Source organism: Morone saxatilis, unplaced genomic scaffold (assembly GCF_004916995.1).
Source record: "Morone saxatilis isolate NCDOM2014 unplaced genomic scaffold, NCSU_SB_2.0 Contig17, whole genome shotgun sequence".
NCBI lineage: Eukaryota > Metazoa > Chordata > Actinopteri > Moronidae > Morone > Morone saxatilis.
The window spans coordinates 26,075,712-26,089,363 of NW_023339729.1; the positions used below are offsets into that span (position 1 = coordinate 26,075,712).

General features: G+C 42.4%; 2 protein-coding genes across 5 annotated transcripts in view; both read right to left on the reverse strand.

The window, feature by feature from the left end:
• Positions 1 to 7,653, reverse strand: part of LOC118326674 (heterogeneous nuclear ribonucleoprotein L-like) — a 14,706-nt gene extending 7,053 nt beyond the window's left edge. For 2 of the 4 annotated variants that reach the window (XM_035659714.1, XM_035659717.1), the window contains exons 1-3: positions 7,283 to 7,650; positions 5,685 to 5,922; positions 5,275 to 5,360 (exon numbers count right to left, since the gene is read on the reverse strand). In XM_035659714.1, the coding sequence (XP_035515607.1) occupies positions 5,275 to 5,360; positions 5,685 to 5,915 (317 nt within the window). In that variant the 5' untranslated portion in view covers positions 5,916 to 5,922; positions 7,283 to 7,650. Of the gene's footprint in view, positions 1 to 5,274; positions 5,361 to 5,684; positions 5,923 to 7,282 lie in introns of all 4 variants that reach the window. The other 2 variants (XM_035659715.1, XM_035659716.1) reach the window with 2 other exon arrangements.
• A 1,146-nt stretch (positions 7,654 to 8,799) lies between these two features.
• Positions 8,800 to 13,652, reverse strand: LOC118326677 (coiled-coil domain-containing glutamate-rich protein 1-like). Its single transcript, XM_035659721.1, has 3 exons — positions 13,499 to 13,652; positions 11,298 to 11,803; positions 8,800 to 9,574 (listed from the first exon to the last, which is right to left on the reverse strand). The coding sequence occupies exons 2-3, from the start codon at positions 11,791 to 11,793 to the stop codon at positions 9,438 to 9,440; spliced, it is 633 nt and encodes a 210-aa protein (XP_035515614.1). The 5' UTR covers positions 11,794 to 11,803; positions 13,499 to 13,652; the 3' UTR covers positions 8,800 to 9,437.

Below are 13,652 nucleotides of genomic sequence, written 5' to 3' on the forward strand. Positions count from 1 at the left end.
AGAAAACCAGACCTGTGTATGTGAAAAAGCTATTGTCTATATGTATGTGATCAAAGATGCCCTGGCATACAGATGCTTTGAATAACCTAGCCAGCATTATGGGTGGACCGCTTCAGAGCTTGCACTTCCTGAGCACAGATCTGATGTTGAGAAAGCATTTCCGGTTGGCAGTTTTCTGCCTTGTGGTGCAGCCTCCCCCCTGCCTCCCCCCTGCCTCCTCCCCTCTCCTCTCCTCCCCTCTCCTCCTCCTTCGTCTCTCCCTCCCTCTTCGCCTGCCCTTCCCCTCTCCATCTCTGCGAGCGAAAGTGGAGGAACCCCCTACTAGCAACGGTTAGCAGTGGGGCAGGGGTCTTCAGAAGCACACTGGACATTGCTCTTGGGTCACAGAGCATGGCGTGGCGCGTGTGCAGGGAGATGTCTAAGGGTGATGAGGAGACTCTGGGTAGTGAAGAGCGAGTATTCCTACCATTGTTCATTTGTTTTTTCGCCGGTTGTGGTTAAAAGGAGAATTGCGCCGTTGGCAGTCAACTCCGACTTCAGCTGCGGACCCGGGTAGTGAGCTTCAGGCTAATGGCTAGGCGCCTAGTAAGTTAGTTAATTAGGTTCTTATTGGAAGAGGCAGCTAGCACTTTAGCCGGATTGCCTAGAGGGCCAGTGTTGCGCCGGCGGGGTGTAATGGTTTGTAGGTTTAAAAACCCGGCCGGGTAGGTTTTATTGAGTTGATTGGTGTGTCTGTTGCTGCGCTGAATATTAAGATAATGAATGGTTATTGGGTGGTTGGGGACGGTAGAGCCTACTGGTACGGTGGTCGCGTATTGTGACAAGAGAAAGGAACAACTGGCTTGTGTTGCTGAATGGAATAGAACATGGTTGTTAGTTACAAGAAGCTGTGGTTGCATTCATTGAACACGCGGTGTGTTGTTTGTGGTTTGTTTGTTTGTGGGTTCGCTTTTATTCGCTCTCTGTCGCTGTAGCCAGGATAGGAAACAGCTCAGTGGCGCGCAAGCGTTTTTGTGGCTTCCAAATCAGTTGTTTGGTTTTGTGGTGTGTTGTGGTGTGATTAAACTTTCGTTTCTATTGTGAGCGTATAAATGGTATGCCCATGTCGTCTCTGCGCGTGGGTCACCTGTGAAGTGGAGTGGGCGGGCAAAGAGCGCGCCCTGTCGGTGTGTCCGGGAGCCACAGAACGGCGCGCGGCGCCGGAAGCGCACGAGCGGCTGTGGGGGCGGTGTTTCGAGGAAGCAAAAAAGAAGTGCCGGACACCGTTTTTTTTTTTGTTTTTTTTAATTTGGCAACTTGGAAATTGGAGAGTTGAGGAGAAAAAAAGGAAATCACTAAAATTGGGGTTCCTCTGGCACTTATTACCTTGTTAGTTTAGATCATTGTGGAAGTTGTGCCAATGGCCGCTGCAGAGACAGCAGATAGGCGGAAGCCACACTTGAAGTTAGACATGAGGACAGCGGGAATTGGATTTGATGTTGCAAGCACCCCCCGAGGACATGAGCAGAACACGGACAGACCGCACACGACCAGACACGCCAGTACCCGCCTCTTATGTCTCACTTGGGCCGGATGCGCAAGGGCTTATCTTTCCCAAGGATGGGGCTATTGACTCCTGACTTCTAATATGAGCACTCTCCCTATTCGCCCAACTCTACCGGCCATTCTTCAGACTCGCCGAACCACATCACAAACACAAGAAATCTAAACCAAAATAAGAGCTGGACAGGAAGATCTTACTGGGCTCGCTAGTGGCACTGTCACTCACTCACTTCACACCACACACACACACACACCACACAACACACACACCCCACACACAGGTTAAGTCGCAGCCAGTCTTCGGTGTAACTAGGATTGGGGGGTTATTTGCAAAGTGCCTGACCCACACATAAGGAATAAGGGTCGGAAGCAGCGGGGGATGGCTGAAAGCTGAGCTGCTTCCCTCCTCAGCAGAAGAATCTATTTTTCAGCCTTCCGCAGCAGTCGGTTCCATGCTCAAGGGCTCTTGTGTTCTCAGGGCGAGCTGCAAGTGCAATGTACACGTGGATCACCGTGTAGTCGTCGCATATGGGCCACGAGCGATTCACCTGCATGCCCTGTTCTCAACCTTTCAACAAGCGTTGTGTAACTCAAAATTCTCTAAGCCAGTGTACAGTTGCACCCGTTGTGAATACTAAAATAAAAAAACACGCTAGAATTTTCCTACTTAGACTTCTTACTTAAGACTGTCAGTGTCTGTCTGTGTGTGACACCATGGATAAAGGAGTGGCATTACAGACAGGGAATTGTAAAAGGCTAGTGCCTAAGCGACATGATTAAAAAGGTGATATATAGGATAATAACTGAGCCAATCGCCCTGCGAATTTGGATGCGAACCCAATTTACCCATGGGTGGTTCAGTCCTTGATAGGCTAGGACCATATAATACATCATAGTTCGCTTGGTCTGCCAATTACTTGTATTGCTCAACAACTCATTTTTGGGGCCAGTGTGGCATTTCACTTTGTGACTGGTTAATTATAAAGCTTCTTCCAAAATGCGTGTCGAAACCTGCAAGATTTTGTGAAAAATCCAATGAGACAGAAAGGATTGGGCTGCGAATTGCTTGACTTCGCACCAAGTGACGTAATTCATATTCGAGGTTAAGTGCGATTAAAGTCTATCAAATTCAAAGGGAAATGAGATACGGACGACGACAAACAACACTCACAAAACAACAAACACCTCACAATCGACACACGAATCCCTCTATCCTGATATCTTTAATATCTGAACAGGGCATAAAATTTGCAATATTTGTGACAAACCAAGGAATATAATTGTCTCATGTCCCTGAATGATTTCAGTTCGCGGAGGTCAACTAGAAGAAACTGAGCTGAAAAAATATATTCAGAATTTTGATTTAGAAGTATGAAACCAGATATAGTTTTTATTCAAACTTTCTTGAGGATCAGCTGCCCAACGTGTTGTGTGTGGCTGTGTGTGGCATTTAACTCACCTGCGGCCGGTTGCCACAGGAGTGTGCGGTTTCAGGACACTGGTTGGGTGTATTTAAATCCCAAGCTTTGTCTGTGGTTGTCATTTGATTCTGGGGCAGGAGACGACGGTTCGTTCAGGTTCTGTTGGGCTGCAGTGGGAGCGACAGAGCCAACAGCCACCCTGCTGGGTGGACGGTGATGTGTGCCATGTAGGCATAACAAGTGAAGCTAACTTGGTGTGCATTATGGTGGCAATCATAGCAACGCTGCGTGCGGTCTTTGTGTTTGTCCAGACGCACTGGTGTTTGTGGTGTGTGTCTTCTGGTGTGGTATTCTCAACGGTCTTTCCGTTAGGGCACAGTATCCCCAATGCAGACGATTTTCCACGAATCATTGATGCGTGCAGCAGCCGCAAGTCCGTTAGATTGTCTCCTCTGCCTCTTCGTCTTCAAGTACGCCGGTTTGGTTCGCCTTCTGAGCGTCCTCCACTGACTCAAATGGTGGGATAAACGGAAAGCTTGTTAAGGGGTGACTCATAAGGGGTGGACCAGAAACTAGGACCAATCAGAGAGGAGGAGAACCCCCATCACAATATAACCGACCGCCCTGGTCTTCAAGGAGCTTCTACTGTCATCTGTTAATAACCTAAATTTGATCTTAAAAGATTGTTTCCTGTTTTCAAGAGCTATGCAACCAGGTTCTTTAATTAAGTGTAATTTATCAGCCGTCATCATGTTGCATCTACAGCGCTGTAAAAAGTTGAATGTTGTGAAATTCTTCTATAACTAACTTGCGCTTTTGATGGATTCGAGTGGTGAGACTAAGTACAATGAGATACATCAGCATTCCATTATGCAAAATAATAACTAATAATAATATCATGCTATTCACTTCATTTAGGAATTGAATCTACACAAGCAGCTGAAGTAATTTACATGCTATAAAATTTAATTCCAATAATGTAGTATATATTATTCTGAAATTACCCATTTTTCTGCATGTTGGATTTAGGTTTGGTACTTTAAAAGGTGTATTTTGGGATTGCTAATGCTTTACTTTGATGGGAAAAGAAATGCTGAAATATTAATATCTGGCCACCCAATTATGGGAAAAATATGCCAAGAGGTTTTTTTCCTTGCCACTGTTGCCAAGTGCTTGCTTTCGATTGGTGCTGAAACTTTTGGGGTCTCTGCCTAAATCCAGTTTTTATAAGGAGGTAAGGCGCTCTTTATATTCGAAAGCCGTTCCTGAATGATAACCCTATGCTTTTCTCCTATGAATCGGTTGCACAAATAAAAATTGCATGAATTTAAATAATACACGTTTTTTTCTTCTATTAATGGCAGGAGCGCACAACCTAAATATCCTGAATTTTTGGGGTGATGAGTATAGTAACCAATAGAACTGTGAGTGGTTAGATTTCATTGATTCCAAATAATTTAACTTGGGATCGAGTCATCAGCATTCATACAAACACATCTAAAGAAACGCACCTGGTGGTGTTACCTTGTGAATACAGTCTTAGAAAAATAGACCAGTAACTTATTTTACAAATAATGCACTTGCAACCCACTCTCATATATATTAACCGCCCGCTCGCCTTGATTGGAATAGGCTGACCACTCTGTAAAGGAAAGATTTATTGGTTGTGATAAAACCAAATAGGCCAAAATAGAGGGCTACAGAGTTTAAATTTCCCTCTTGTCACTCTAGATATTTTATAAAATTAAAGAACGTTATTGATTCCATAAAACTTCTTGCTACTTCTAATTACATCATATTTGAGTTAACCACATAGACTTAGATTAATTTATAGGGCAAACCAGCATGGAGAGCAGACCCTTGAAAGAATCTGTCATTGTGTGTCATGGTTTCCATGTCTGGGATGCTTCTCAGAATTGAGACATTTTATTATCTGACATGCCAGAATTTTAATTACCACGCAGGTAGGACGTTGGTTCCTTCCTTTCATACCCGCTTCATACAAGTTGGAGTCCTAAACGACATTCTTGAAACTTGCGAATGGGCACTGGTGAGCCCAAGAGAGTCTACCCGCGCGACAAACACTGGGTCGCTTCCATTATTAGTGGGCGTTTCACACTTATCTTGCAATCCATCATGGTTTCACCCTGTTCTTTGGCCAATGTTAGTTACCTGCCTACACACTTAAAATGCTGAGTATTCAGTTGCTTGCAATCTGCAACTTCACCACTAGATGGCACTAAATCCCACAAACTGGTACTTTAAGTCAAAGATCATCTAAATTTTCTACTACACACACACGTAAGGATATTCCACCATGGCTTGGATCCCGTTGCGCTTGAAGATGACGATTCGCAGGACATTACCAACGGGGTTACAGACGGTGTACAGAACATCCTGAGAGAGAAAGAGAGAGAGAGAGAAAGAGAGAGAGAGGCCACAGTGATGACTTGCTGTAAGAATAATCAAAGGTTTTTTTTCTTCAAACACTGAAATGACAGATGGTCAATCCTTCCAGGATTTTGAGGGCTTTTTGAAATGCCTGATTTCACGACAGCTTTTCTGAAAAAAATTAGAACTGCAATGTTTTTCCCATGGTCATTCAGAATTCACAGGTATTGGTTGAATTTGGAGGTTCAGCTGAGGTAAAGGAAGTCTAAATTCCAACAGACGCAAAACAGTTAAAGAATGTTTTAATAGAGGAGGTTCTGCTGGACTTACGGTGGTGATGGGGTACAGTGGGTTCTGGATGGACAGCAGGAGGACTTTGTTTCCACTGGTGGGGTCGTCAGAGTTGGTGGGTCTGGTGATTCTCTGGCTGGTGGAGAAGTTGAAGAAGGCCTGCTGCTCTGCGATGCAGACGGCCTCTCTTGTTCCACAAGACACGCAGCGCTCTGCACTCTCCACGCTGTCAAACTCCACAAGAGCCTGACGCTTAAATGGCATCATCATCACATAACTGCACACAGAGCAAACAGCTGTTTTAGATTAGTGTACCACTTGGGATTCTTTGGGTTCTTTGGAGTACTGCAGGGGGTACAAAACCTATTTTTTTTTTTACTTAAGTTACTTAAGTAACTCTTAAGTCATGCATTAGTAAATCATGTGGTTTCCATAGGTATTATATCAAAAGTTACTTTTTGCTAACCAGCTAGTGTTAGATGTTTGTCGTCTGTCCATTTCAACAATATATTTTTCCTTGCACAGAAAGTAAGAATACATAAAGGTCTCTTAGGTTGTGTGTCTGTTAGCCCAATCAATAGACATGTAGGGTTCTTGTTCAATGTAATGTCAAGAATTAGTCCATCTACTATGTTTTCCAATATTCATCTATAAATAAGCATAAAACTCCCAACCTCAGCATTACACTTCATACACAGCTGGAAAACTTTGTTTTAACCTATAACTGATTATGATGATTGTTCTGAAAGTTACTGGAGAAGGTGTCTGATGATCAATGATCAATGATCAATGTAATGCTGAATGGCAATAATTAACCCATGAACTAATTATCACAGACATCAGTTATGTTTCAGCCTTAGAAACATTTCTTAATACTGATCCTAGCTCTGGTGACTTTATGAGGACAGCGTTTATCTGTTGAATATTTACGTCCCACAGCTCGCAGGAAACTACTGCCTTTTCAAAATATGTGTTTTTTTGTATAATCCTCTTCACTCTGGCTCATGTGTTAATGTTGTTATTGTCATCACTTTGAACGTCCTCTCAGCTCTTTCTATATCTGTGATGATCGCTGTAAGAATTGTTTTCAGCTCCCTCACAGTAACACTCTGAAGTATTCCTCGCAGATAATGATAGTGGTTATACTGCTAAGATTAATGAAACAAGCAAGTCACTGATGGAGAAAACTACACTGTGATCAGACTGATTTGTCTCATAAAGACAGACCAGACTAAGTGCTGCTGCTGAGATGCATAGAAACTAGATTAGCTGCAGGGAGAGCAGCAGTGGCTGCTGGGATGTTTGTTGTGGTGAATGTTTCCAAATCGTGTTGTTCTGATCGGACATCAGAAACGCATCCCACTGCACACGATGCACCAGAATAACAGCAGTTACACTGCAAAATAGGCTTCAGTGTAAATGGTTCAACCCTCAGTACTGCAGAGCGTCCAATATTTAAGTCTCATCTTAATCAACACTGACAGGTTTGAGCCATGTGTGATAGAACATGTACAGTCAATATTTTAAAGGTACATGCAGTCAGTATTTTAAAGGTACATGCAGTCAGTATTTTAAAGGAACATGCAGTCAGTATTTTAAAGGAACATGCAGTCAGTATTTTTAAGGTAACATGTTACCAGATGTTGCCGAACTTATCAAGCGCCTCCACCAGATCAGCCTCCACCACAGCGTCACAGAGCCCTCGGACGTGGACGACCGGAGACGGGGGGATGCGGTGACTCTCCTCCACGCCGTCCTGCAGAGAGGAGAGAACTCAGAATCTCTAAGACAATAAAAACTTTTGTTTGTACTGTAAACAACACGCACAAACAAAATAAAATCTCTTCTTTGCTCAGGTGAAGTAAGCAGCAGAACCGCAGATGGTGGACAGTCTGGAGTCAGAGCAGAACCTTCAGGTACAAACGAACAAAGTTCAACATGAGCCTACAAAATTAGTGTTTGCACAGTGCACACAGCATCATACATCTGATGAAAAGAGCGTGAAAGCAGAACTGTTTTTGTCTTTGTACGTGTTACACACACACACACACACACACACACACACTTTTGATGTGAAACACAACAAGATCTAAGAAGTGAGGACAGGAAGACAGAACAGCTATTATCACTTCATCTCTGTGCAGCCACAAACATTCAAACTAAGATATAGCCACAGCTCTGCTCTGACCCGGTATCATGTTTGCCACAGAGCAGCTGAAGACACAGAATGAATTATATATGTGTATTCTGTCCTCTAATGTTGGAAACAGTGAAGCTTTCAATGTGAATCAATGAAAAAGACTTGTACATTTGTTGACAATAAAGTCATTTAAGCAAGACCTTGATGCAGAAACCTGTAGGTGGGTGGCCTCAACCGCTTAGAAGTTGGCACATGAACTATTAAAAGGGTAAAAATGTAAAATGTATTCCCCTTAATGATACAGTCTGTAAATTGGAGGATAAAGGTCATATTTAAAAAAAAAACATAGAGAGCCTGGATACATTAGAAAATTCATTTATTTTCCAAAGCATTTATATGTGCTTGCCCATTTAAGTGTTAAAGTTTCTTGTTGTTCCTACAGTGAGATGTTTGTATGATGTGTGTGCAGAGTTTGATGTTTTCACATTCAGCTACTGGAAGTGGAAACTATACTTCTTTTAAAATGTCACGTCCTGTTCACAGAAATGTCTTCAGGAGCTTAAATCTTAAACGTGGGGCCCTGTAGGATGTTTGGATCCACGGATGAGTTCTAATGTTCTGCAGATGAACCGTTGCAGATTTCAGGGTGTTGTGGCAGGAGATGTGACGCTGTCAGTGCAGACCGACACCAGTGAGATTAAATCATGGCGGTTACAATCGGAAAATCTTTTCAAACTGACAAAGAGGCGACAAAAACATGTTGACAGTTTTTCTCAGGAAGAGGTTGAGTAAGCGCTGCACTGCGTCTTTGCAGCCTGACCTGTTTTCTGCAACCGGTGGAGGCTGCAGCGCTGCAGGAAGCGCGGTTTGATTGGAGTTGTTTGGGGTTTTGACCTCTAGATAAACTGATCTCAGATCTGACTCACATTATCAGCCCGACACTTTGGACCTAGTGTTTAGCTCAAAAACCGGTTGGGGATATAAAACTGCTTTCTGTAGATTGATCTGATAAAATTATTACTATTAGAGAGAAAATTAGTCACCAAATGCCCTCAACAGGTATCACTGGCTCTCCAAGTTCAGGAACTTTAACTAATGTAAACTTAGATATATATTTAGAATGTTTTTCTGCTATCAATCTTCATCAGCTAACTTCAATAATTTCTTCATCTAAGCCATCAACCTGCCTATTAGACCCCATCCCAACTAGGCTGCTTAAAGAAGTCATACCCTTAATTGGCACTTCTTTACTAGATATGATCAATAATCTTTCCTTATTATCAGGATATGTACCACAGTCCTTTAAAGTAGCTGTAATTTAAACCCCTTCTTAAAAAGCCCACTTCTTGACCCAGGGGTTTTAGCCAACTATAGACCGATTTCTAACCTCCCTTTCCTCTCTAAGATTCTAGAAAAAATAGTCGCCAAACAGTTGTGTGACTTTTTACATAGCAATAATTTATTTGAGGATTTTCAGATCCTAATGGCATTTTCAAGAATCCTCGAATACAACCATTAGAGCCAAGAAAGATAGTTGATTGTTCGGTCTTATTTCCAGGGCGTAAAATACTGCGTTGTTTCAGCATATATGACTAATGACTAATGCATCTTTAAATTATTTTGTGTGAGGGATCTGTTCACACATGTTCTTGTTAGTTGCTACTCTTTCTACACATGAAAGCATGTTTCCTTTCACCACTCTTCCTCACCTCTTCGTCATCATCATCCTCAGCTGCTCTCTTTCCTGTTGGCCCATCAAGGTCATCTTCTTCATCGTCCTCTTCCTCACCTGAATTCATGCAAATAATCACAGCCTGTTAGACACATTACTAGTACAGAGTTATTACAAGATTATCATTAAACAGGACCATAAAGTGTTTGGTACTGCATTTTCACAAGGTGACCAGATTTGGTAAACACTGAGCAGCTGTCTCAGCGGTCACATACATTTCCTGACTATACGGACAAAGGACAGCTATCAGGTTTATCTGTCAAGTCTGGTGTATAATCTGGGTCTATGTGTGGTTGTGTGAGATCTAAACTCATATACAGTTAGATAAAGATGTAAATCACATCATAGGCACATGTAGTAGTGCAATGCCAGTGAAACTAGTGTCTGTATGAGGGGAAAACAATGCATTGACAGCATTATTCAGGCTGTAGGTTACTATGAAGAGTAACAAATATTGTGTGTTGAAGAAGACTCGTTCAACCGTGTTTTCAGTTACGTTTGATGAGTTGTTCTGTCGCTTGTGTATTAATCCACCACTGAAAATATCCCCCAGCAAATGCACTGTGTTTGAGTAACAGCTGTTAAAAACTACAGTGACCTGCCTTTTTTAAATGATATATCTGTGAGCTGAAGGCTTATATGTCAGGCAACCAATGGGATACTAGAGACCGGAGGTATTGAGAGACAGACTAACACATTGTTGGTTTACAACTTTACATTATCCTTAACTCACATGAACTATGATATCATCATACATGATATAAGTATCAAACACACTGAGGATGACATTTACAACAGTGAGAAAATTCTACTTTAGCAGTAACATTTAAGGAATCCTGAATTATTAATTAAGTTTTATTGGATCAAAAAAAAAAAAATTACGATGGAATACTGTAGTTAAATCAAAGTAGAGGGAAGTTAGGTTCTTCAGTACAGAGCTGGTGTTAACCCCAGGCTCCTGATTCTGCACTGAAGTCTTCTCTACAAGCTGCTTTAGTTTCGGAGAATTATTTGGATTCTTGTAACACAATTAATATTTTTTTTAATTAATTCACAAATAGTCTAAGTAATGTAATTACTTTAATTTAGCATGCTCTGCAAATGACCAGCCATCAATTTGAACACTGTTCTGAAACTTTGCCTGGGTCCCATATTTTTTAAATAAGTCCCACCCATTTTTGCTCTGTCCCACAGTAATAGAAGTGAGTCCATCTCCATAAGGCCCCATATTAAAATGCACAACTTTACAGCAGAAACAAGCATGTTTACAGACCAAAAACTATTTTGGTCTCTATAGCTAATTTCCCATACATGACTGTACAGGGGTACATTTTTATATAACTCACTCATTCTTTTTTTTATTGCCTTTATTGGATAGTGAAAGCTGAAGACAGACAGGAAAGGGGGGCAGAGAGAGAGGGGATGACACAGGTCAGATTCGAACCCTGGGCCTCTGCAGCAACTCCGTACATGGGTCGCCAGCTCTACCGACTGAGCTAACCGGGAGCCCATAACTCACTCATTCTAATTATATTACAGTTTAAAGTAATGCATAAATAACAGAATGGCTGCTTTGAGTATCTGACTGAGGCTTGCTCAACTGTTATTGGAGCACGGAGAGAAAAGGGCCCTCCCCAACTGACGATGGGTCAGTATCATCCCATAATAAGGAGTCTCACAAAAATAGTGTCAGTTGTGCACAAGCTGGGAGGCATGACTGCTACTGTCTTTCTGTTGTTTTTTCATCCCATTTTGTTCAGCATGGTATGAAGACACCTACCCTCTCCATCCTCCTCCTCCTCCTCTTCTCCCACATCTTCATCTTCTGTCCCGCCTTCTTCTTCCTCATCATCCTCCTCCTCAGCCTGCGTCCCCACCCCGACACTCTGGGTGCGTCTCCTCACAGAGCTGTAGGAGTGGAGGTAACTGCTGTCTCTGCTGTCACTGAGGGAGCGGACGTGAGGTGGTCGCCCCGCGCTCTGCTGCCCCCGGCGGGTCGGGAGGCTCATGTCGTGCCAGGGGATTGCCGCCGTCAACGGGTCGGGGAGTTTGCCGGTGATGCTGAAGCCGCCAGTAATCACGTCTGGCGAACGGTACGAGTGGCGGTACTCCAGGTGGGCGCGGAGCGAGGCCAGGCTGCGGAAGCGCTCCTGCTCGCCACAGCGGGGGCAGCGGAAGGGGAGGTCGCAGGAAGTGACTGTGACGGCGCCGCAGGCCTGGCCGTTCCTCTCTAAGAGGAAGGAACCAGAACCTCTGGAACACAACTTCTGCTGCATCACTCTACACCTGGAAGACGGAGAAAGCGAGAAGAACATGGTGGTGTTGGTGTAATTACTCAATTAATCAATAGACGGGAATAAAAAAACTATTCTGAGAATTGATTATTGGCAGAAATAACAAAAAATCTCTGCTTCCAGATTCTCAAATGTGAAGAATTGCAGCTTTTTTCTGTTTTATGTCAGTAAACTGAAAATCCTTGTGTTTTGAATTGTTGGTCGGACACAAAAGCAATTTAAAGACATTTATCTGAAATGTTGTGTGTGTGCTGTTGGTCAGATAAAACAAGACATTTGATATCACCTTGGGCTTTGGACATTTTACAGACTAAATTACAGATTTATTTATTGGGAAAAAACTACAGAATAGAATTGCTAGATAATGGAAATCTTGGCTGAAGGCCTAAAATAGCACAACTAGTCATTACAGATTGTAAGTAAGTGAAGTGTACAGATGTACTGAAACTGTCTATCTTAAATAACAAAGAAAAGCAGTAAATCCTTGAGAAGCTGGAACCAGCAAATGTTTGACATTTTTCTTGAAAAATGACTGAAATGATCGGTTATCAAAATGTATTTTAAATTAATTTTCTTTCAATCAATTAATTGACTAGTGACCTAAATGTTGCAGCAGGTTTGTGATGGAAAGGTCAGCAGCAGCGGTGGACGAAGTAACTCAGAGCTTCTGCTTCAGTGAAACTATTAGTATCAAAATACACCTGAAGTACCTAAAGTAAAAGTATTATTCCCGTTATGGAGAAAATGTTCAGAATAATAACCCCTGTTTCATAATATAACTAGAGATGCATTAAAGCTGGTAAAGGTGGAGCTATTTTTTCATATTTTAAGTAGCTTTTAGTGGTGAAGTTGCAGATTGCAATTCCCTCACTTCAACCTCCCCTTTCAAGCGTAAAGGAGAAATTATGGTGGCTGTGAAACACGCAAAGAACAACAACAAATGACCCTATCTAGAGTCAGCGTTTGTTTGGTTCGCTCACAGACAAATACAAATTAAACATATTACAAATATAAAGTAGCATAAAATGGAAATACTCATGTACAAGTACTTCCAAATTGTACCTTAAGTACAGTAATTGGGGATTTATTTATTTTTTCCAGTTGCATTCCACCATTGATTTTCCTTTTATTTCCAGTTCAGTTTAACTTAATCCAATTCAAATGTTTAACTTCCAGCTGAAATGGATGAAATGTGTTCTCTCTCTGGGCAAACATTCAGCAGCAAAAGTGCAAAAAGGACAAAAAGCATCTAACACGATTTTGCATCGCTCATTGCACAATTCTGTCTGTCATTTTAACACGGTGGTAACGTAACGTTACATATAAATGAGCTCAAATCTAATTCCTATATTCAAAATAAACTGTACCACACTGATGTGCGTTGGATATGTGAGAGCCAACATGAATTAAAGCCAAGAGGACAGCCTGGATGACAGCAGGTGACCTGAGCAGACAAACGGCGGCTTTATCCTCCAGACACAAACATAACAGGGTATTCTTCATACACTGTCCCTCCAGCGTCCGTTTAATTCTGCGTTTGAATAACCGCGTTACAGGTCAGTTCCTCAGCCAATCTTTAGCATCGTTAGCTCTACCTGCCCTGAACAGCAGCGGCTAACGTTAGCTAGCAAAGACCAACAATGCTGAATCATTACTCAACGGACAACGGTTACCGTGCTGCTCTTACCGCGTGCAGTTTAACGGCAGGTTTTAAATAAACCTCTAACCGTTAATGTCTGACGGTGTCATGTCGCAGATGGAGACAGAGAGCAGCCCGCATGATGTCATTCATTCAGGAGACACACAGTGGACCACCGTCAAGTTAGCCACCGAGCAATGAC